We start from the raw sequence: 23,512 nt of genomic DNA, 5'->3' as shown, positions 1-23,512 counted from the left end.
TGGTCACCCATCTTCAGGAGAGGAAATGTGAACAGCAGTACAGCAAAAAGAGCTACCATGGCATTAGGTGCAGGAACAGGCAGACTAGTAAGAAAATGCTGGAAGAACTTGTTTAGTCTTCCCTGTAATGGCTGAGAGGGAGATGATTGCAGTCTACAAACACACTGTAGCACGAACACCAAGGCAGGACCGTGGTGAGATAAATTACAACGCTGGCACAGGAACAAGTGTTTATTAACCAGCCGTGCATCAAATTAAGCTGGAAATGAGAAGATGATTCCTAACAATTAGAATAGTGAGTTCTGAAAACGCCTTCAGAGCAGGCGAGCGCGACTCAAGTCCCGGCCACTTTTTAGGATGCAGATTGCCCTGGATGTGGAGGCGCCACAGGACGGAAACACTCTGGAAACTGCCCGCCGTCCGGGCCGGCGTCCCAGGGCTCTGTCCGGTGTCTCCGAAAGCTCGCGGTGCCTGTTGCGGTGTCACGAGGGGGTAAGAGCCCTTGAGCCGCAGGTTTACGGACCTGTACGGGTCTCCCTCATGCCGTCACCACCACCCTCGAGCCAGCCCTCCGCACCGCTCGCTGACCCTGCCGCAAGCCGCATCCGTTCCCAGCCATTTTCCACCCTCCCCTCACACCGCTCGACTCCACAGGCAGAGCCCGCCCGGGCCCTCAAGCACGACCGTGGTGGGCGTGACCATGGAACGGGCGGGACGCGGCGGGCGCGCTGATTGGCAGCGACTCTCCTGAGGGTGTGACTTTGCACTTTCTGCCAATCGGCAGCGATGAAGGGGCGGGGCTTCCCGCTTTAATGGCGGGGGCGGCCGTGGCGGCGGCAGAACGGGGTGCGGCTGGTGGTGAGTGCGGGTGGCCGTGGGGTGGAGGGTGTGGGGCTCGTTCTGGCCTGGCGGGGGCCGGGCTGGGGATGTCTAGTCTGTTCTAGCGGTCGTTTGGGGTGTTTGCGAGGGAGAGTTTGGGTGGAGGTGTCCGAGGTTAGCGGTGGGTCGAGGTGGGTCGTTGGGATGTGCTGAGGGGGCTTCGGAAGGTGGTTGCCGAGCCGGAGGATGCTGAGAAGGCCTTAGCAGGGTTTAGCTGCTTTGGGGAGTTAAGCTTTGCTGCCGGGAATGGTGGGTCCTGCCCCGGGGAAGCCATGTGCTGCTTGGCACCTGTTAACTCGCCTGCTGGAGGAGGCTCGTGTGTGTATGTGTCCATTTTCCCCTCACCTGGGATGCTCACGGTCATGGGAGGAGGTGTGTGGTGTCTCCTCAGCACAGGGGTGGGGAGGCCGTGGCCTGATGGGTGGGATGGGTGTTGTGGTACTGTGACGTGCACTTGGCGGGTGATCACGCTGGGTGCGGCTGTAGAGGCTGTCACCCCTCCGGAAAAGGGGGGCACCCGTAGTACCGTGTGGTAAATCCACCGGTGTGCAAACCTGCCCGTGTCAGACGGAGAGACAGAAGTGGAGTCCGAGTTGAGCTGTTGAAGTGGTTTTTGGGTTTGTGGTTTTTTTTCTCAAAAGCAACAGGGTCCTGTGAGGAGCTGTAGTGCTCCTTGGCTCACAGCCTGGTGCCGCTGTCTCAGCGCACCCATGGTGCCAGGGAAGGGCGCAATTCCCTTCCGCAGTCGGCCGCTCTCCATCGGGGCAGAGCCGGCCCCTCCGTGCGAGGCTGGGATGCCTTCCCGGCCGGCCGAGGGCAAGGACTGTTCCTCCACGCTGTGTTCCGTGGCACAAACACCGGCCTCTGCCAGAGGCCTCGCTGGGTCCCGGCCGTGACGGGGCTGCCTCCCCGCTGCTGGCCGGTGGCCCGAGCCCAGGTTACGCCTGCTTCCCGGCTCAGGGACCGCCGGCTGCGCAGCCTCAGGAGCGAGGTCGCCATCGCCCTGTTGGCGCTTTGGCGGGATTGTCCCAGCTCCACAGGCAGCGGAGTAGCCCCGCGGGCTCGCTGGAAGGTGGCTGAACCCGCACACATCGCGGCGGCGGCGCGGGGCCTCTGTGGGCCCGCTGCGGCCCTTCCCAGCCACGCAGGCCCCGCTTCCGGGCCCGTCCGCGCCACACCCGAGCCGGGCCGGGAACCGCCCGGGCGGGGGGACCCGGCGCTCACTCCGGCGGCAGCGGGGCCGGGGCCTTTGCCAGAGGGACTGGCAGGGATGGCAGCAAGGCTGAGCGGGAAACTGCCCGGCTCCTGCCGTGGGCACCGGGCTGAGCCGCGGGTCCGCTGAGCAGCCAAGGGCTGTGGTCTCCTGGGGCTTCTCTGCAGCGGGACGCGAGCAGCCCCCGGCGGCCGGGCAGCTTTCTTTTACCCAGCCGTCGGCATCAATGTAACCATTCAGAAGGCTCTTCCCTCCTCCCCCGGGCAGGGTGGCAGTACCAGGCCTCCCCCGCTGCTGCGACACAATGTCAGCTTTGAGTGCCGGCTCGTGTAGGTGCTTGGCCTCCCGCTGGCCCTCGCTCTGGAACGCGGCGGCAGCAGGAGGAGGAGGTCACTGTCAGCCCCCTGGTAGCAGCAGGAGGAGGAGGTCACTGTCAGCCCCCTGGTAGCAGCAGGAGGAGGAGGTCACTGTCAGCCCCCTGGTAGCAGCAGTTGCCTGGCCTCGGGCTGGCCTGGCATTGGTGTGGTCGTTCACAGCGGTCTGTGCTTCCTTGACCACTGTGGGCTCGATAACCACTGGCAGTTCAGGGCATGGTGTGTAGATCTCTTTCCGTGGGCCTGCTCCTCTGTTGTAGCGAAGGGGAAGCTGGGAAAGCTACTTATTTTTACGTTGTAACAGACTAAATGAGGCAGCATAAATAGGCATTGCAACAAGAGGCTAAGCTTTGGGGGTGGCAGTCTATGCCTCAGTGCCTGGGCTGCTGCCTGTAGAGGGGCTGTCAGGTGCTTTCCCTGTGACTGATCGTGTTGGTTCTGCCGTCTGAAAGGCAGGGAGGGAAAAGTGGGGTGAATACTCCTTCCTATACTCAGTGGGCAGCATGGAATAACACTGGATGCTTTACCTGCTAGTGCATTTCCTCTGAGCATCTCTTCCCATCCTGGAGGCCAGGATTGTCTGTGCAGCAGTGCATCCATCCTGCTGTGCTGTCCCAAACTGACCACCTTCTCTTCTACCAGAATGCAGCCAGGGCAGATTCCTAGCTGGATGGAGCTGACCTTCCCACCAGACCTGCTGGGCAGCTTCTTGAGGGTAGTTTAGAGTCAAACAGCTGGCTGAGTCCTTGGGGCTTGGCTGAGACTGCTGTGCCTTATCTCTTTCCTAGGAAGCCCCTCTAGCTCATGGGTGTGAGCTGCTGCTAATAGCCAGTTCCTATGAGAAACAGCAAGGTGCCAGTTGTTGCAGCATCTACTTGCTACATCTTGCTGTGGGGATTAAGCTGTGCCACCCACACAGCCTGGGCCTCTGTGGTCCTGCCTTATGTTGTGTTCTTATTTTTGTTTCCTGAAAGCCAGTTGGGGGGGGATTATGTGGTCCTTCAGGGAGGAAGTGTAATATGAAAGTACTGTTAAAACTGAGACTAAGGAGTAAAAGCTCACTCTGACCTAGAGGTGTCTCTTACCATATGTAAGAGACAAGTAAGGGAGCTTATCGAAGTTGGATAGTGTCTCCTTTCTCTCCTGGTGGAGAAAAGCTTTGCATCCTGAGGGACCTCTGAAGCTGGTCTCAGGGGCAGGTGCTTTGCTAGGTGCTGTCCTTGAATGTTACAGGTGAATGCTTTCTTCTTTTCTGCTGGGGGTTACAGCACAGTGAACACTCAGCCTGAGATGCTTATGAGGGACACTGGGAGTGGTGCCTGTGATGGCCCAAGAGATGCTCTGTGTTTCTGTGCTTTTGTATTGGAGTTCTGGTAGTTGTGCCCTGCTGCCTGTCAGATGGTGGGAGTACTTGGGCTGGAAAGTCTGGTTCTTGCCAGTCAAACAGGTGAGGCAGCTTGGGCTCTTACAGGGAGGAGACGGTCCCCAGGAGCCAGGACTCTTCCCTGCAGGAGTTGTGGGGCTGCTGTTGCTCAGAGATGACAAGTTGCAGCTGCCACAGCCTCTTCCCCACCATCAGGCTGTTGTCTGCATTCTGAGCCTTTAGTGGCTTGAGGGTGGTAGAGGTGGTAACTGGGTCTGATGTTTCTTGATTTCATGTGTCATAGGATCGATTCTTTGCTCTGGGATGGGTTGGGGTGGTGAGCTGTCACTGGCAGCAAGTTCTCCAGCTTTGTGGCAAGGAGCTCTCTTACCCTGTGGATCAGACCAGCTAGCTTGCTCTCATAGTTAGTTAAGATTTGCTCTGTGCACACACAGATTTTATAACTCATGCTGCTTCTGTTTAACCCTAAGAGGCTTTCCATGTCTGTACAGCTGTAGAAGCAAGTGCACTGACTTTGAGTGGTCAATCTACACCTGTGTTGAGATAGTCAGGTTTCATACTTCACGTTCTTTGTGCTTGGAAGGCTGTGAACCTCCTCGAATGTAGTAACCATTAAGCCTCAGGCATGTTGGGTTCTAGGTGCATATACTGTGCTACTGGACTATGACATCTTCATACTGTCAGAGAACGTCCTGCTCTCTTGTTAGAAGATTGTGTGACTGCACTGCCTTCTTGGTGTGGAGGGTGCAGGACCCAAAGCTGGTACCATGGTAAGTTCCAGGCAGTGGCCCCTTGTCTTGTTGAGAAGTGTCTCTGGGTTCATACCTGGTCTTCTTGAATAGTCAAAATAAAGCTGTTGGGGGGAATTTGTGAGTCTTTCCTTTCTGCATCTTGCCTTGTAGATTTTAATGTCCATCTTGTCTTGCTGTACCTGTCTAATTAATGTGCTGGCCTGAGTGGGGCAGAGCACACTAATCATTACTGTGTCATGATTACAGCCAGGGCTGTGAGAACAGAGGTGAAACTTTGTATTGGGGCATTTGCATAGTGATTAAAACCAGAGATGAGTGCTGTGGTACAGCCTGTCCCACCTCCAGATAGAGGTACTCTGTTTCTTTGCTAGGTGGCTTTAGAAGGCTGACCTGATTTTGGATGCAGGTGTTAGAAGTTGGCCTAGCTCTGTCCTTCCTGAGCGTGCTCTGTGCACTCTGGGGGGCTGCTGGGTGCTTTCACTTCAGAGAGGGAGCTTAGCCATCCCTACCTTCCCCCTTCACTTGGTACTGTATGAGGGAGTGACAGAGATCAATATGGTTATTCAGAAAGGAAATACCTTTTTTTCCCCATTTCTGTTGGTATCTCATACTGTTTCTTTTTTCCTTCACTTCTTTACTCCTTTGTTCCTTGCTATGTCAGATTTTCTTTCTAATGTTGCCTTTTCTGTTTTTTTTTTTCTCATCTCATCTGCTCTCATCTCTACTGATATTGGTTCTCTGAATATGCAGCCACTGGCTTTGAATGTGATAAGGAGTAAACTTACTCTTTACAGCTTGAGGAGGTGCTGCCCCTGCAAAAAGTATGCTGTGCATATTAAACCTCTTACTGCTCTTGGTGTGCTCTTGTGGGACCTTGAAGTCTGAGATTATCTGCCTTGATTTTTGTACAAGGTTACCAAACCCTATTGCAATGGATGTCCCCCTTTCCCTGAAAACTTGTGAGGTGCCACACTGTCAGTCAGAGCTCTCCTGCTAATGTGGGAGTCTCCTCTTGCTTTCCCTGCTTCCAGTGAGTATGGGAAGGAGAGAGCTTAATCTGTTTGTAGGATGCTATCCAAAGGCCTCAGGGTTTTACAGCCACTGCGTGAGAGAGTGGTAGGGTATTAACACACACTTGGTGAGGATGAGGAAACTGCTCAATGTCAGGCAGGGCACTTCCTGCCACTTGGGTCCTATGTGCCAGGAGCAGCACCCAGCCAGTGTGATTCCCTCACCGGTTGCAATGGCAGCTCTTGCAAGAGCTGTTACATATCACAACTTTGAGAGTTGGCATCCCTTATGTCTCACAGTACCTCCTGTACTGACTTCAGAATATGCTGGTGTAGAGCATACGGTACCAGATTGTCGACCATGTCCTTTGACACTCAGCATGAAGCATGTGAGCCAGAGGAAGTGACTAATGGATAGGATTCAAATGGGAAAACTTATCTGGTGCTGCTAGCATAAAGTTTCCTTGAAATCTTTGTAGTTAAGTTGTGACTGGAGTTCTGGGAGTGGTTGTTCTCAAATTCCAATCAGAGTTTGCCCCAAGTCCTCAAGAGCTGAGGTGCCAGGCTAGCAGAGCTGCTTTACTGCCCATATCTGTTGGTGTGACTTTCCACACTTAAAACATAGAAGCTCTGGTTGTCCTGCCAGACTTGTCTTCTGTGGCTGGTGAGCTGGTGACAGGCATGTCTTTATACTGATTTCTTTTGAGAAAAAACATTACTTTGGAAGCATGTGGACAATGCTATCTTAACTTGAGTCTTCAGTGAATGGCTGAAATTATTAGCAGGAATGCAAGTGTACTTGAATACAGCTCTCCTGTTGAGTGGCCTCTGCTGCATGTGTTTGAGCTGGTGTTAGGAGATGTTGTGTGTGAAATAAGTGTGTACTGCCTGGTTACAAGCCCCTCTCCCTTTCACTGAGCACAGAGCAGCAGACAGTGGGGATCCAAATTCAGTTTTCTGTGCTTCACTGTACACTTGAGTCTTGGAGTGATCCCACTACAGAGTTGATAGAGAACAGGGGTTTGCAGCTTATTGCTGGCTGGGCTCCTTCTCTCTCTTGTCTTGCTCTGACTGCCTTGCTGCCTGTGTGTTGTTTGGGGCAGATAAATTTGCATGTTGCTCATCTTGCTGGATTCGCTTGTGCATAAGCTCAGGAAAGCTGCTGGAGCTGTGGCTGTCAGCCCTTGGTGGTGATGTTTTGTGGTGCCAGCCTTGTGTGTGCAGTACACACCCCTGTCTGTGGCTGGCTTGATCAGTTCCACTCTTCTGCAGGGGAATATAGTCCATGGGCACATGGGGCTGTGTGCAGCCTTTGCTGAACCCCATGGTAACTTTCTGGAATGCCAGGCAATTGGGTAGGTGCCATGGTGGGGAGCTGAGGGAGGAAGATGCCTCTCCTGAGAGGTGGTGGAGCTCAAAGCTGCATCAGGCAGCCAGCCTTGTTGCCAGCCTGTAGGTCAGGGATGTGAGTTAGTTTCACATCTGGCCAACTGATTATCTCCTGACCTTTGAGGGCTGCTACTCCCTGGGAAGCCCTACAGGGCCAGGCCTGCTTCAGCCAGTTCAGCAAGGGCCCTTTGCCAGCTCTCCCTGGGGTGGCAGCTCTGTGGCCACCTAGCAGATGGTTTTGGTGCTGCCTTTAATTAAACTAGTGGGGAGATGAGGGTGTTTGCTTTTGCACTTATTACAGGACTGATTTCTGACCTGAATGCTGAGGAGTAGGAGTGTTCAATGTCTGGGGCAGAGTCTGTTGCTTGCAGATAGTTGTGTGGGGAGATGTGTGCCCTGAAAGGCTGTTAACAAAACTAACTCTGGTCTCTGTCAGTGTCATGGTTCTGACAGTGCTGTGGCCTGACTGGGGCTGGTCATAAAAGACCTTGCTGTTGCTGCTGAAGTTGCATTAATTAGCTCTATAGCTTGCTGGAAATATGCAGTCTACACATTGCTTGGTGTAAGCAAGTATTTAATCCTTGATGTTGGTTACTGGAGCAGATTGTGGCCTGATACCCTAGTTTGCAAATAGTGGGAACTTTTTGTCTGACATGGGGAAGCGACTCCCTGTTGCTGAGAGATAGGAGATGTGTTGCAAGGTTTCTCTGTATCATCTAGGGTGTGTTTGGGCCCCTAGGGTTCCTGCTCATTTGGAATGCTTGGACCTATTTGCTTGATTTCTCTTCAGATGTTCAAGGCTCAGTTTTGGATTCTGCATCTGTTCCCAACTCCTTGCTTAAGAAGGTCAGGATTTAGGAGGAGTTAAAGTGTCCCCCATGTGCAGAGAGGACAGATCCAACCACTGAGCTGTGAACAGCTGCAGTGTGTGATGTGGAGTGCAGTAAGAGCCGATGCCTGTCTGGATGATGAACCCCTCTCAAAGTGTTGAAGGGTGCTGTGCACAGAGGAGAGTTCAGGTTCCTGGACAGTTGGTGCTCTGTGCTGGAAAACCCCTGCCTGCAGCAGAAAGGCTGGCATGGAGCAGTCATGGTTTAGGCAGGCAAGTGCACTTCACACCCCCCTGCCTAGTGAAGGTAACTCTTGAGTGTGCCCTGCAACTCCCACTTTGCTGCTCAACTGTCAACACCCCAAGGTCAGTGGCTGCCCCCTGAGGGGCAGAGGAGGAGGGAAAGACATACCTGCATCTGCTCACTGAGCATAGGCATACTTTGGCTACTTTGATGTAGGATGATGTAGCATGCCAGTGGGGACAGATGCCAGGTCTCCCAAAGACCTGAAGACCTCAGGGGTTTCTCTGGAGATGTGGTTGCTCTGTTAGCTTAATTTAGGAGGATGTTGTTCTGCCTAGAGAAACCAAGGAAAACTTACAGGTCCTTTCCATAAGGGCCTATAATTCTACTAGTAGCATAATTCTATTATTTTTGTCTTGGTAGACATCTTGGTGCTTGCCCAGAGCCTGTGTTCAGGACAAGTCCAATGCCTCCAACTTTCTGTGGCATGTGTGGCTGTAGGAGTGTCAGAGGTGCTTCACAAAACAGCAATAAGACAGACTTGTTACTGTTCACGCTGGTGGGCACTTCTGTGCCAGTCCTGGTTTGAAATGGGCTTCTCCCACTACTTGGGGGAATAGCTGTCATGGACCCTGAATTGTTTTGAGCTGGGGTCCTAGTTGGCCAGTGGTACTGGAGACTGTGGCCCAGGGTAAGGGAAGTGATCCATAGTGTCTGAGCTGAAGTGTGTTCCTGCAGTGTGAGATGTAGCTCTGAGCTCAAAGACAGCCGACACTCTCTTCTCATCCTAGCCTGCTCAAGAGAGGCAAGTACTCGGCAGGACTTTTGTCTCTGCCCTGGACCTGTAGTAAGGCTGACTCATTCACCTTGATAAGATAAACACAGACCTTGAATAGTCAGGTGCCTCTGCTGGGAACTGACTCTTGAGGGCTCCTCAATCTAGCAAATAAAGGTGTAGCTGGATGTAGTGGTTGAAAGCTAAAACTAGACAGACAAGTTTGGAGCTTGCTCTTAGCCATTAGAGCAACATAAAGCTCAGCAGCTTTCCAGACTTGTGCTTACTGTGTTTCCCACAGCTGAGCCTTGAGTGTCTCTTAAGGATGCAATAGTTCCTGCTACACTTTCAGCTGGCCTTTGCTGCACATGGTGAGTGGATTATCTTGGCAGTACCCAGAATTTTAAATATTACTTTGCATCACGGTGATACTACAAGTGAGTATTACTTGCTATTAAACCCTTTGAAACCTTGCTTGGGAGGGTGAACAGGTGTTTTGCTGCTGAGGTGCCCCTGATATGTGGGGGCATCAGTCCTAAATGGGCTTTGCCCTGTTGCTCTATCTGCCTCCAAGATGGCACAAGGAACCACCTTCTCTGCTTTCTGAAACACAGCAAAACTTCTTGGGCTCTGTCCTTGGGCTGCATGGCTTTGCAGAGTGCTCTGGAGCCTTGCTTGGGGGAATGGGTGTTTTGGAGGATCGCGGTGAAGGAGGAGACCTCTTCCTGCCTGCTGCCCTTGCAAAGAGGTTAGGTGGCACTCCCCAGTCTGGAGGAATGCAGAAGGGATGACTGGGCAGGCACAGAGCCAGCACCACTGCTGCACCAAACTGATTTGCAGGGAATGGTGAGCCAGAATGGTGTGTGCCAGGCCCCCCTGAAGATTACTGCTGGCAAAGCCTGCCATGGAGGTGCCTGGTAGCTCTGCACAGGAAGTGTCAGCTGCCACCCTGCCTACAGCAAAGATGGCAGTGAGTTCTTCCTCTTGCTGTGAAGCTGAAGGAGCAGTGCTGGTGTTGGCTGGTGAGGGCTTGAGGTGGCAGTGGCTGCCAAGTACTCAGGGACCTTACTCAGAAGAGGGGTACTCTGGCTTCAGCTTCCTGGCTGCTGGTCTGGAAGAGGCCATGTGCTTCCTGGTGGTGGCAGCAATATACCTCCTGGGAAGACTGGGCTGGGGACCCATTTCCCCAGGCCATGCATGGGCTGTGACTCCAGTGCACCTTCTTGGAGGGAAGGGGTAGGTGGAGTGTCTGGTAGCAGCTGTGGGGAATGCCTCCCTTGCAGATGGATGAGTCAGATGAGGCTGGGCCTATGCTCTGCCTCCCTTCCTGCTGCTCTGGTGTTCTGTGGGCTGGGGAGAGGTTGGGGAGCACAGGGAATGGGTGAGGGTGTTTAAAACTTACCTGCAGCAGTAGAACCCTTCCTGATTTTTCTGGAGAGCATCTGCCCAGATCACTTTCTAGTGTGTGTTCATACTGAGGATCAGCAAGTGTGGGGAGTGCCAGTCCTTCTCTCTGCAGCCTTAGGGCTTTCTCTTGTCTGGAAGGGGAGTGGAAATGCCATTGCCAAGCAGGATGCACCTGGCCTCTGAGGTACTAGGTTATGTGGTAGTAGTTTCTTGTCCAGAGGGTTTTGTGCAAGGATGTGAAACCAGGAACTTTGACATCAGAAAGTGATGTTTGTTTCTGAACCTATGGATTTCCTTCCTCATGTAATGGGCCTGCCAGTGGTGATGTGCTGCTTCTGTGGTGGGAATGAGTTGGCAGGAGCCCAAAGCTGACCATAAAGGCACTGTGCTGTGGAGAGTGGGCCAGCCCTGCATCTCTGCTCCAGGGTCAGACAGAGAAGTGTGCTGAGTGGTATGGCTGCCAATGCTGCTGGCAATGTCATAGTGCTTGTGGATGATAATGCTTGAGCTTGTACAGCAGGAGCAAGATTAAGGGGCTGGAGATACAGTGCTGAGGTTGGAAGCTTTCCTAGCTGGCTTGAAATGTGGGGCTCTTGCCTTGAGTGAAGGGAAGGACTGCTGGCATTTGATGATGGGATTCCCAGCAGAGCTGGGGAAACAGAGCCAGGCTCTGTGAGAAGTGAGGAGGCCTGTAGCTCAGCTGGAAAGTGGATTCTGGTGTGTGATCAGCTGAAAGCAACACTGGCCAGATACATGACTGTTTCTCTGAAATTGGGCTTGGAGTTTACTGATCTGCAGGGCTGTGCTCTGTAGGCTGCTGTCCTGGGAAAACAGCTGCTTGATCTTCCCTGCCTCTTTCCACAGAGACACTGCCACCACCATGGAGGGGATTGTGACTATGTATCAGGACTTCATGAAGAAAGCAGGTCAGTGTTTGGCTCTGCCCAGCTATCAGACAGGTAGCACTACATGCTTTAGTGCCAGAGGCTCTGGGGGGTGGTCTGTCATCCCTGAAGCAGCCCTTGGTGTAACTGCATCCTGCCTTTGCCCTTACACAGATGCAACTCTGGGGGTTTTGTACTGCCTGTTATGAGGCTGTCTTGCATCAGTGCCTGTGTAAATTGTTTTGGGGCACATGTGTTCTCCTGGGCAGATGATCTCCAGGCTGCCCTGCAGCATGGCTTCAGGCTATACTGTGCTGAGTCTGACTTCACCAGCCTCTGCTCCCAGCCTGCTTCCCTACTTGCACTCGTGTCCTAGAGCAGGATTGCTGTGCCCGTGCCTCTGCTGTGGCAGTAGCAGTGCTGGCAGCAGGCTGGGGTGAGGATGCTAACTGCTCTGCACTGTGGCTCTCTCTGCAGACCCCCGCATCGCTGATTATCCACTGATGCAGTCCCCATTCCTTGTGATGGGCATCCTTCTGGGATATGTCTACTTTGTCCTATCCTTGGGTCCCCGGCTAATGGCCAACAGGAAGCCTCTAAACCTGAAGAAGTTCATGGTGCTATACAACTTCTTTCTGGTGGGACTCTCCCTTTACATAGTCTATGAGGTGAGTTATTGGTAGCTTGGTCAGGCATGTGTAAAGCAGCATGTGCAGGCTGTGGGTGATGGGGAACCCTTTTCCTGGCTGTTCCCTGCCCTTCTGTGCAGAACTTGATGTGCAGTGGGTGATGTGTTTGGCCTCACCCTGATGATGCTCTTGTTGCAGTTCCTGATGGCAGGGTGGCTCACTGGGTACACCTGGCGATGCGACCCTGTGGACTTCTCACAGGACCCCAAGGCCCTCAGGGTGAGTTCTCATCCCTCTCCCGATAAGTGGGAGGGCCTTTAGTGCTTCTGTTTGGATGGCAGGGTCACAGCTCCTGCCTTTCCTGAGGCAGATGATGTGTAGTCTCTGGGCCTTGGTTTCATGCCGGGGTAACTGTATGAAGCCCTTCACTCACTGGGCTTGTTCAGGCTGAGGCAGGTCTCTGATGTTAACCTGTTCTGTTACAGATGGTCAGTGTTGCTTGGCTCTTTGTTTTCTCCAAGTTCATCGAACTGACAGACACGGTGAGTTACTGAGAAGGCCTTTTCACCACTTGCTGGGCAGGGAGCTGAGCCCAGTGTATTTGGGGTAGGTGCTTTTGCAGCCCTTCCAGTATGACCTGGTAGTGCTTCTGTCTGGCATCACTGCCAAGGAGGCCACCCTGGATTGTTGGTGCTGAGGCGACTCTTTACATGCTTCAGCTCTGGAAGCTGTGGGGTGACCTAATGGGTGATGACAATGAGTGGGGAGGGAGTAAAGCATCATTGAGAGCACACACTGGATTAGTGGCCCAGCCTGCTCTAGCTGCTCCCAGGCTGCAGGTTCTTAATGCTGTTGGGCTTTCATTGCAGGTGATCTTTGTCCTGCGGAAGAAGAATGAGCAAGTCACATTCCTGCACCTTTTCCACCACTCTGTTCTGCCATGGAGCTGGTGGTGGGGAGCCAAGTTTGGTCCAGGTAAGATGGCAACTGCCTGGGTGCAGGGATTGGGTAGGGTTACCCCAGCATGCTGAGAAGGGGTTTTTGGCCCTGTTGTGCTCTTAGCAGCTCTGTGTAGTGCTGATTGCTGTGGAGTATTGACTTACACTATGGAAAATCTATCCTAACAGGGGGAATGGGCTCATTCCATGCCATGATCAATTCCATGGTGCATGTTGTCATGTATTTCTACTATGGGCTCTCAGCAGCAGGACCTGCCTTTCAGAAGTACCTGTGGTGGAAGAAGCACATCACAGCCATCCAGCTGGTGAGTCTGTATGGTAGAGCAGAGCATGTGCCTGATGTGAAGGGCAGGCCAGCCCTTGTACCTTTGAAAGGTGCAGCCCCAGCAGCAGTTGTCCCCTCTGTAGCGTATTGCTCTGAGTTTTGAGTGGCTCTGCCCCACTGTGGGCCTCTGATAGCCCTACCAGCCTGGTTGGGGTGTGGGTGCTGTTCAGCTCCTGGGCTGTAGCTGTGCTGGGAGGGTGAGAGGCACATGCTGCTCTGAGACTTGTGCCTGCCTCTTCCAGCTGCCGCTGAATGCCTCACCATAAGGAACTCTGCTTTAGACTAGGAAAGGAGTCTAGGTGTTGCCTTTAAAAATAAGGTCTCTAGTGGGTTCCCTGGCCCTGCTCCCATTAATAACTTGTTCTTACTCTGCCTTGCTCCCAGGCACAGTTTGTGATTGTCTCCGTCCACATCTCCCAGTATTACTTCATGCCAAACTGCCAATACCAGTTCCCCATCTTCATTCACCTTATCTGGATTTATGGGACCATCTTCTTCATCCTCTTCTCCAACTTTTGGTACCAGTCCTACACCAAGGGCAAGCGGTTGCCCAGGGTGGCTCAACAAGCAGCCCAGCACAACGGTAGCAGCATCCATGAAAATGGCACTGTCACCAATGGCAAGGTCAAAGCCAACTAGAGGGTAAAGTGCTCCCAGAGCCAATGAGAGCCCCGGGGCAGAGGCAGCTGGGACCTGTCCCTCTGCTCCTGGGTGCTACTAGCCAAGTAAAGTGCCTACAGACTGTTGTACCCTTGTGCCCAGTCCTGCTGTCCCCTGTCTGCATGCTCAGCCCCTCTGCTCTGAGCAGCCATGGGCCACTTCTGCTCCTGGGAGGGCTTGTGCTGTTTCTCAGTGTTGCTGAGCAGAGAGGCAGCTGCCTGCATCACAGCTGTGGGGCTGCAGTCCCATTCCAGTGTTTCCAAAGGAACTTTCCCCAAGTGCCTACATCTGGCTCTTCTGCCTAGGGGCCATTTCCTTCTGAGTAGGACCAAAAGAAGAGACCGCTTCCTGTCCTGGTGCCCTCTCCTCTTCCCTGGCTCACAAGAGCTTGTATGGATGAGCAGATTCATCCCTGGCTGCTTGTTACTGCCAGGCTCATGTGTGAGTGCTCCTGCTCTACGATGCCTTGTGCCACTTTGTTCCATGCCACAGTGCTGCATGTCCCTTCTGGTCCCTGTGTGCCCAGCTTGGGAGTCCTGCCCTGGCATATCTGTGCCCAGGTGTCAGTGGAGAACGTAGGGGCAGTACTTATGGGACTTAAGGGCCCAGACCTGCCCAGTACGGTACCCATGCCCTGTGCCTAGTATACAGCAGGGGCTGTGACAGCCTGAAAGGCTTCCCCCTTGTGATAAGCCCAGGTTGCCTTGCTGTCCTTGTGCCTGGGCTGGGTGCTCAGTGTGTGCTTAAGCCACACTTACCTGATCCTCTAAGGCAGCTGGTGGCTTGCTCCATAGTGGGGGAAGACCAAGCTCAGCCTAGTCTTGGACCACTTCCATTCTTGTAAATTCAAGACTTGAGCAATAACTGCCCCTAAAATCAGCTCCTGGGCTCTCCTGCTTGGGTCCAGCCCTGCTCTGGCCTAGCCTGAGCATAGTAGAGGGTGGTTTTAAGTGAGCACCTCTTGCCTTTGTGGATCTGACTGGGCCTGTGTGAAGACGTGCTCTGTACTTCAGCAAGGCAGTGCAGCAGCTCTCCTGGCCTGGTGCCCGACACCTGCTCTGATTGTAACCAAAACATGCTGATGGCCTCGAGGACGAGGTGAAGGAGCCAGGCCCTGTCAGATTGGGCTGCTCTTCTATCACAAATAAACAAACAGAAGGAGAAATGGCTCTGTTCTCTTGTTTTCTTGGCTCACTATAAGCAAAAGCTCTTCCAGGTGCTTGGTCCTGCCCAGCGTGGTTGAAGGCAGGGCTGGGAGAAACAGCTGGTGTAGCAGGTTTGTGCTGGGGGAAGAGGGTGATAGTTGTGTGCTGATGAAGCAGATGGCAGATTGTTTCCAACTGTTTTGGTAGAGCAGTGCTCAGGGCTGGATGTGTGTCAAGGCTTCTGTTGTGAAAGTGACTCCACCCTGTCAAAAAATGGCTGGGGTGGAGTGTGGGTGTGGGCTGGGCCCTGGGCCACCTGCCCAGGAAGAACTGCTGCTTTTCAGAAATTATGGGGATTTGAGGTATGGCAGAGCAGGGAATAGAGACTTTGGAAACCTGAGTTTGTTGCTTTCTGAATCTGTCAAAGCAAAAACTGCTCCTATCTGTAAATGCCCCTGCAGCATGGTTCTGTGCACAATGTAGCTCAGGCTGGTCAGAGGAATGTTAATGTTGCTGTCTGCTTTTGCTGCAGAAGTGCATCTTTGCCTGGCTGGGCTTTGTTATTTTTCCAACTGTCTCATTCTGGTATCCCTTTGGTACTGTTGGGGGTGTAGGGCTGCCTTCCCCATCACCCTATGACTGGGGCCCTCTTGAGCAGAAGGCAGCCTGGGTGCTGACTCAAGCCTGGGAAGAAGAGTGGGGAGCTAGCTGGGCAGCATGTGGCTGGGAGGAATGTGTTAGATCAGCAGCCTCCAGATGCTGAGTTTCACTGTAGGGTTGGGTTGTGGGGTGGGAGGGCTTTGGTGGATGCCCAGCTAAAGCCCTGGAGCAGAGCTTGGTGTGAGAGAGCTCTGCTCATCTGACCTGGACTGCTGTACACCTCAAGGCCATGCTCTGAAATGTAGGAAAGCATCTTGAAGTGCCCTGAACTGGTGTGGCTAATATGCCTAAACAGCACACAGCCATCACCCTCTTCTACAGCACTGAATGTCCTTGTATGTAAGAAGTCAGGCAGTATTTTTGCAGTTGTTGATGCTTCTCTGGGAGTAAAGACTTGGATGAGAATTTGTTCTTGTCCATGCTGAAGTGGTGTGTAATGTTAGGTCAGTGCTCAGAAGTCACCACTTCAGGAGCTGTAGGTTGATGGTCCAGCTGACATGGACCTTTTCCTGTCAAGCCTCCTTCTCCCCTCCCGCTGGCTCTTGCTAAGGACAGGATTGTCTTTGCTTTTGCCCAAAATAGTAACAATGCTTTAAACTACTTATGCTTGGTATTTTAGAATGGGCTGTTCCCTGCATGTGTTCTGCTCTCCCTTCCTCCAATTGTTCCTGTTAGCTGTGCTCTTCTATGGGCTGGCCATGGCACTTGGTAATTAATATGCTGTCATGCTGTGAACTGAATTCACACCTTATAGGGCTGTGTTTACTGGGCCTGCTGGATCAGTGCCCACTTCCTTCCTCTGCTCTTACTCCAGGACTGTAAGAGACCAGCATGGGGTCAAAGACCCTGCATTATCATTACCCTCTAGTAATGCTCAGAGGTCCACTAAGGGCTATGTAATGCACAGCATCTGGCTGTGGGGCATGTGCTAAGGAGAAAGAGTCTGTGAGAGAAAGCTGAGCTGCTCTTACATGGGACTGAAAAAATGACAGTAACTTTTTGGCATATAAAACTTTCCTTCCAGGTCAGGGACCAGGGAAGGCCTAATCAGCTGTGGCCTTACAGGGCAAGTCTGTGCTAACTCCTAGCACCAAGTGCAGGGGTGTGGGGCAGGGCTCCTACAACAGCAGCACAGCTCTGTGGAAGAGCCCAACCTTGCATCTGAGTTCCTGCCTGCTTCCCCTTTAGAGGCAGCTGTGGTCCTAGGATTTGTGTCTGAGGGAGAGCTCCTTGTTTGGACCTCCTGTGATCTTTCCCAAGTGGCCAAGTGGGGATGCACCAGCAGCACAGCACTTCTGGGAAGGTGCTGGGCTCAGTGGTTGTTTTTTGAGACTGTGCCCCCCATATCAGCTTTGTGTGTGTGTGGGGGGGGGGGGGGGGGTGCTCTGGTGGGTGTGGTTACACACTCACTGGCCTTGGCAGAGCACAAGTTGGAACCTTTGAAGGTTCCAGCTGGTGTAAGGCTCAGGAGGCAGAGCTGGTGCTAGGCACAGTGTGGTACTGTGCTAAGGGAAAGGTGAAAACAGTTAATAATCCACCCTCAGCTAATCACTGAGGGCTGATGGGAGGCACAGGCTTGGTGGAGCTGCTTTGCACAAGTCAAGGTGCTTATCAGCTGTGCAGTGTCCCCAGCAGCCCCTGGCAGTGCTGGTGCAGCTGAAGGACAGGCTTGATGGGTCTGGTGCAGCCCCACAACCTCAGACACCATGGCTCCACCATGCAGAGCAGCATGCCTGAGCTGGCTGTTGGTCAGGTAAGGGCTCAAATATGTTTCCTGCCACTTGCCCCTGCACAGTTCAGCATGGAAAAAAGGCATTTTTCCAAGTGTAGGGGAGTCAAGCTCCAATAAATGTCAGCTGAGCCCTGGTGCCTGCTCCCCTGCATGAAGCCTCAGCAAGGCACCAGGGCTTCATGTCAGCAGGAGGGGAAGAGAGATCAGAGTTGTTGGAAGAATACATGACTGAAGGCTGAGTACAGGGTTGGTGGTGCTTTGTGTGGCTCTTGCATGACATCCAGGCTGGCTGTGGCAGTGTAAGCTAACCTTTTGTTTTGTATCAGGCTTTATGCCAGTGCCAGCCCCTTTCCAGCCTTTGGGGTGATTACAGCTGTTGCTGTATGTTTCCCCCCCTCCTTTTTTTTTCCAATAGCTATTCTACTCCAGAGCACCATAAGCAGGCAGTGACGGCTGCCTGTAGCTAACAAGACAAACTGAGATCTGCCTGCAGAGCCACAGTAAGGTCTGTGGTTGTGAGATAGGCCAGGACAACACTAACTGAGGCCACAGCCATGCTGTGCTTTCAGTTGAGCCTGTGGTGGAGCTGCTGTGCTTGTAGTCAGCATCTAGATGGGGCAGGCGACATATCTGTCTTCGCTAGGACAGAAACAGAAGTACAGCCCTTGCACAGCCTCCTTCAGCGCTGTGCAAGGCTCAAGGGCCTGTCAACTAGCCCTTAAGACCTAGGTCTCCACCCCTTGCCCAGATCCCCAGCCTCAGGGAGAAGGACTTGGGTTTAGGAGCCATGGCTTTTTCTTCCATCAGCCTCCATTAAGAAAAAGTCAAGTTAAGCAGTTTATTAACATTTAAAATACTGTACAGTGTGTAAACCAAATATCCCCCTCCCCACAACAACCCTGTGCTCTCAGCGGATGCTCTGGTGAATAATACTGCTTTTGGCACTGTTTGCCTTCTCTTTCTCCTTCTTCTTTATGGGGTCCATCTCAAAACAGCGCCAGAGCCGCAGTGTTTCATCAGCAGCTGCTGAGGCCACTGTTGTACCATCAGGGCTCATGGTCAGGTTCAAGATTCTAGCAGTATGCCCTGAGGAGGAGAAGGAGTGTGCAGTCAGGGCTGAGCTGATCAGCACATGCTCCTGTATGCTCCCATGAGCCCTGCCTGCTTGCATAGCTGTCCCCCCACTGGCTGTGCATGATTTCAGACCCCAAGCATACACTTGGAGCAATGGTATCTCTTCCACAGCCCCGTGGGCATGCTTTACTCCTAGCAGCATGGCCCTGGATACTGTCCTGCATCAGAGATGCTGCAGGCTCAAACCAAGGAGTGCAGCTGTCTTCAACCTCTAACAGGCCCCCCCCCACTTAGGCTCTGTCCACCTACCTTGCAGCTCTGCAACCTTGGTCATTGTTGGATACTTCCATATAACCAGCTGATTCTGTGCAAAGCCATGGCCTGAAATGAACTCCTTGTAGTTTGTTGACCACAGGATAGAACAGACCTGCAAAGAGGCAGTAACACAGGTGAGACAAGATGCTTGTGCTGATGCTCACCACTTGGAGGCGAGCATGGTCCCCTTCCTTCCCTGTGCCTCTGGGCCTGAGGAGCCAGCAGCTCTGTGTAGGTGTGCTGCCAGAAGGTGTTTGTCTCCAGGCTGATGTTCATCTCTCACCTGGGAATGGGCATCAACAGTACTGAGGCAGGCGCCAGAACACACGTTCCAGATGCGGATATGTCTGTCACTAGTGCCACCTCCAGTGGCTAGAACATTCATCTGCCATGGGCACCACGCCACAGCCTGAGAGAGGAGAGTTCATTTCAAGACATACAAGAGGCAACCTGCACCCAGCCAGTGCTGCATGCCTGCCTTGCACACACATATCTGCCCGTGGCAGCTCTGTGCTCACCTTGACAGCACCCTGGTGCTGAGTGAAGGTCTGTACAGGAGCAAAGTCTCCACCCCCACCTTGGGTGCACGGCCAGACGTTCACCAGATTGTCATTGCCACCACTGGCCAGGTAGCGGCCATCTAGAGACCATTTGAGTCCGCACACCTCCTGTGTGTGGCCAGCAAGGGTGGCCACGTGATGCTCAGCCACTCGGACATCATGGTGATGGATGTGCCCAGTCCGTGCACCACTGCAGAGAGAAGAGAAGGCTTGCAGGGTCAAGCTGCCTATTTTCACCCAAATAAATCCATTTTTGTTGTTGCAAGACTGCTATACCTGCCACTGGGTTTCAACCAGTGTTACCAGCAACACTGGTCTGTTGGTGTGAGTGAAACACCCACACAAGCTCTTTACAACTTCAGCACAAATTGCAATACAGGAAAGAGGCCTTCTCCTCACAGCCCCAACAGATAAGGCTGAGTAAGAATCCCAAGCCAGGACAAACTTCTCTCTGCCATCCCTAACCCATGCCACACATAGATTGAGGGATAGGAGTTTGCAACAACTGGAAACTGCCCTTGACTCTCTACTTTACCTGGAGAGGATGTAGCTGTTCCAGCTGAGGGTTCCCACACGGGCACAATGGCTGGTCATGTTTCGGAGACGTTTCTGCTGCTGAATGTCCCATAGCTAGAGAGGCAAAGCAAAAAGTTCTTCAGAAGAAACCAAATCCTGTTTCTATGCCCTAGGAACCTCACTGCACAGGCTCTGGCATTCAGCTTTCTCAGTAAGGGAACAGAGAAAATGTGTATCTCATGACTATAGCACAGAAGGTAATGCTATGTATCAGAAAACCCCCAAACCAAACCCTGCCTTGCACACTGGGCAGTTCCACCCAATACCAGGGAAGACAAGTCAGGTGCATGGCATCCTTCCTTTGCCAGCCAAGGTTTTGTCCTCAGGCCCCACAGTTCTGTCAATCCTTAGAAAACACCTCCAGTTTTCTCCTGCATTCACCTGAACCTCAGCATTACTTGTGCCAACAGCAAGGTAGTTTCCTTCTTTAATCCATGACACAGAGGAAATGTAAACATCTGGATTCTCCATCTGCAGCAGCTGGATAATCTCCCCAGTAGCGTGATTCCACAGATAAACAGAGTTGTCCAGAGCCACCGCCAGGAAGTTCTGGGAGCTCCAGTCTATGAGATTCAGATCTACAATTTGAAAGAGCAATGCAGGTCACACCATGCTCAGCTAGAGAGCCCTGCCCTTCACCCATGCTGATGCAGCAGGTGTGGGTGCACATGTGCACACACACACATACAGGTGAGGGGCAGCCCTCTGAGTGTCACTATGCCCAGCTGCTGGGGCCAGGTACCCTGCTCCAAGGCATCTACACAGTGCCCTGTAAGGCTCATAGGGACACTTCAGAAGTGGTCTGTGCTAGCCTGGGTACATAAAATAATACAGGCAGCCCAGTTACACTGTCCTAGGAACAGCAATCCAGTGCAGAATGTTCTGGATGCCCAGCACTCAACCCTGTAGCCTACTTACAGTAGTCATTGCGGATCTCTGGTGCATCCAAGATCCGGTCTGGCATTGAAGGAATATATCTGCTATTCTTCCTGCTGGATCCAGGTGTCATTTTCTGACTGTAGAGCACTTTCAGGTTATTCTGATAGCCTGTGTGCAGAGGAACAGGTTTGTTAACCTGAGTTAGTTTCCTCCCAGCTGAGTGCTGCTCACCCAACTAGGAATCCCTTGGAGTGAAAATAAAGTCCTAAGAGAAACGCTCACAAGAGTACAGTGCGCTAAAATCACTGGCAGTACGAACTGCTGAACAGGGGTGAGCTACAATTTCCTCATTCATAGAAACAAATTTAACAAATACTTGGGTTTTTGAATCCCATTATATTTAGTTGCAGTTTAAGCTAGAAAGTGCACAGCAGAAAGTTTGATGCTCTTACAGACTTCATGAAGGTTTGGAACCTGCAGTACAACTGCAGTGACCAACTGGCAGTCATAGCAACTTTCCTAAATAAATTCACTGTAACTGTTATGCCCTCCCTTGACCTCAGGAATCTTAAGAAAGGAGACTCCAGGCCTGCACAGCTCTCAGAAACCAGTTGATTTCTCCTGTGATCACACAGAGCCTCTGTGTTGCTGTTTCCCTGACCTGATCTCTCCTGCTGATTCAGCTCACACAGACCCTGTATCATACCTTCTGGAGCATTTTGTGGTTTTCCACTGAGGCGGAGGATCTTTGCCTCTTCTACATCAAAACCATTCAGATTCACTGCCCAGGCTTTCTGTTGCTCCTACGGAGACAAATCACCCTCAGTGCAATGCATTTAAAACAACTCCCACACTGCAATTTAAATAGACACCTAAGTCCCCTTCTCTTAGAATCCAAAGATGTTTGACTGTGCTGCAAGGGTCAGTCACACACAGCCAGGTCAAAGCAGTTTTTCCTCAGACTTTCATGCATTGTCTGCTCACATTTTCACACAATGGCAAATTCAGTGTCATTGACAGTGGGAAAAGCCACAGCCACAAAGCGACCAAATGCTTCATAAACAGATTTTCAGAGCACAGTGTAAAACATTCCAGAAGTGTTCCCTGTGGAGACATTGTCCTAGAATAGCTACCACCAGCAGTTTCACTTTGCATAGGCTCACAGCTTTGTGTTTTTGTTGCCTGCTACATTTTAAAGCCTCATTAGTCAAAAGCTAAATTTTGCTACCAGAAGCAGCATAGGCTTAGAGTGCATGGCAGTCTCTACAGCTTCAATCTCATCCTAGGCTCCTGAAGCCCAGAGCTGCAAGTAGTGATGGCTGGGACTTGTCAGTCTCATGTGTCCACTCGATAGAACCTATAGTTAACTGCTCTGTAAAGGGGCAGGAAGGAGTAGTGGTTGTTGAAGTAATTGTAACTTAGCAACACGCTCACCTTCTTGGTAGGGGAATCCTCAGCAGGATCATTCTCTTTGGTTAGGAGGAAATTTGCCATCTCCATCTGCATAGTGCTGCGGTTGGGAATGTAGCGATCACCCCCAGCCTTTGTGGGGGTGCTTTGAATTTTGGATCCAGATTTACCTGCATTCGCATATGAAAATATTGTCTTACAGCTATTTAACAGCCTGTATTAGAGCTTTCACGAGAGCAAACCCAGCACTCTTTCATATCACACCCACCAGACAAGTAGGACTCTGAGATCTCATGCCACCCAGTCACAACTAACTTATATTTTCCTCCCTGCCACCAAGTTGGTTAGGGACTGTGCGGAGCAACTCCTTGGGTCTAGTGCAACAATTCCAGAGTCCAGAGATAAGGGGAAGATACAAAAACGCTTACAGGATGTAAAGCTGTCAGCTGACAGTCCCGCCCACACTCGTCCCAGCATGCAGCTGTGCCAGCAAGGCTCAGCTGGGCGATCAGCAGCTCGCCAGCCCCAGCGCTCAGAGCTCTGCCCCTCCTGCTGGGAAGGAGGTGGGTGGCTGTCAGGAGCACAGCCCACCTCCTCCTGCCTGAGCAGCATGCCGGTAGGGCAGCGTGGCAGGGAGCCCAGAGCCCCATGGCTACAGACAAGCAGCCTGGGCGAGGCTCCCGCACTCAACCTCTGCCGCTGGTAGCCGGCGCTCACCGGGTGTCTTGGACGGCGTCTTGCTGGAGCTGTGGGAGCGATTGGCCGGCTTCATGGGCGACACGCCGACGGGGCTGGGCCCGGGGCCGCTCTCCTTGGCCTTGCGCTGCCATCGCGCAGGCGGCGCGTTCGGGATCGGCGTGTCCAGCTTCAGCAGCCCGTGCAGGTCCGCCTCGAACAGGAACTGCGCCATGGTCCTGCGGGCGGGCGGCGTTAGCCGTGCCCACCGGCCGGACTGAGCTTGCTCCGATAGGCCCCGCCGGCCTCCCCACCACCGGACCTTGCAAGCGCTCCGGCCGCTCCTCCCCACCAGCGGACACCCCCCACTCTCCCCAACCGCTCCTCGGGACGCTTTCCATCAGCCGACACGCCCTCTCTCCGCTCCTCGGGGGTCCTTTCTAGCAGCCGACACCCCTTCAAGCAGCTCTTTGGGGCTCTCTCCGATAAGCGACATTCTCCCTTTACCCTCGCCCGCCTCACCACAGCCTCCCCCGTTCGGGACTGCGCCTCCAGGCCGCCTCCCCGGCCCCGTGGCACGCTCACCTCCGCCGCGCCGCCGCCGCTCGCCCACCCCGCCTGCGCCGCAGCATTTTAAACGGCGCGCGGACGGGGCCCCGGTTGGCCGCTTCAAACCCAACGGCCGCGCGCTGCCAGGCGACGGCCGCGCGACGCAACGCGATTGGCTGAGTCGCGGGACGGGGCGGGGCGCTCGGCGCGTGCGGCGAGGGGGC

At 53.1% G+C, this 23,512-nt stretch overlaps 2 protein-coding genes across 5 annotated transcripts; one reads left to right on the top strand and one right to left on the bottom strand.

Annotated features, from left to right (window-relative positions):
- Positions 1-821: 821 nt before the first annotated feature.
- Positions 822-14,882, top strand: ELOVL1 (ELOVL fatty acid elongase 1). 4 transcript variants are annotated; one of them, XM_036388210.2, is made up of 8 exons: positions 822-846; positions 11,121-11,182; positions 11,618-11,808; positions 11,968-12,048; positions 12,255-12,311; positions 12,639-12,744; positions 12,897-13,033; positions 13,438-14,882. In XM_036388210.2, the coding sequence occupies exons 2-8, from the start codon at positions 11,137-11,139 to the stop codon at positions 13,690-13,692; spliced, it is 873 nt and encodes a 290-aa protein (XP_036244103.1). In that variant the 5' UTR covers positions 822-846; positions 11,121-11,136; the 3' UTR covers positions 13,693-14,882. The 4 variants fall into 4 exon arrangements, with proteins under 4 accessions (XP_036244103.1, XP_036244104.1, XP_036244102.1 ...); XM_036388211.2 differs by having other exon boundaries at positions 840-858; XM_036388209.2 differs by lacking the exon at positions 822-846 and adding an exon at positions 4,526-4,620.
- A 3,210-nt stretch (positions 14,883-18,092) lies between these two features.
- On the bottom strand, positions 18,093-22,974 carry CDC20 (cell division cycle 20). Its single transcript, XM_036387816.2, has 10 exons — positions 22,782-22,974; positions 22,089-22,234; positions 21,361-21,457; positions 20,694-20,822; positions 20,157-20,353; positions 19,735-19,829; positions 19,158-19,389; positions 18,923-19,048; positions 18,634-18,751; positions 18,093-18,336 (listed from the first exon to the last, which is right to left on the bottom strand). The coding sequence occupies exons 1-10, from the start codon at positions 22,972-22,974 to the stop codon at positions 18,158-18,160; spliced, it is 1,512 nt and encodes a 503-aa protein (XP_036243709.1). The 3' UTR covers positions 18,093-18,157.
- Positions 22,975-23,512: the final 538 nt, after the last annotated feature.

This window comes from Molothrus ater, chromosome 9, assembly GCF_012460135.2.
Source record: "Molothrus ater isolate BHLD 08-10-18 breed brown headed cowbird chromosome 9, BPBGC_Mater_1.1, whole genome shotgun sequence".
NCBI classification, from domain to species: Eukaryota; Metazoa; Chordata; class Aves; order Passeriformes; family Icteridae; genus Molothrus; species Molothrus ater.
This window is presented reverse-complemented; position numbering and strand designations above follow the sequence as displayed.

Coding starts and splice junctions, on each gene's coding strand:
- ELOVL1 (XM_036388210.2), top strand. CDS start 11,137: ATGGAGGGGATTGTGACTATGTATCAGGACTTCATGAAGAAAGCAG. Junction 11,809..11,967: donor CCCTTTACATAGTCTATGAG/GTGAGTTATTGG, acceptor CTCTTGTTGCAG/TTCCTGATGGCAGGGTGGCT. Junction 12,745..12,896: donor GGGAGCCAAGTTTGGTCCAG/GTAAGATGGCAA, acceptor CTATCCTAACAG/GGGGAATGGGCTCATTCCAT.
- CDC20 (XM_036387816.2), bottom strand. CDS start 22,974: ATGGCGCAGTTCCTGTTCGAGGCGGACCTGCACGGGCTGCTGAAGCTG. Junction 21,458..22,088: donor AGGATTCCCCTACCAAGAAG/GTGAGCGTGTTG, acceptor TTGTCTCCGTAG/GAGCAACAGAAAGCCTGGGC. Junction 20,354..20,693: donor AGAGATCCGCAATGACTACT/GTAAGTAGGCTA, acceptor TTCAAATTGTAG/ATCTGAATCTCATAGACTGG.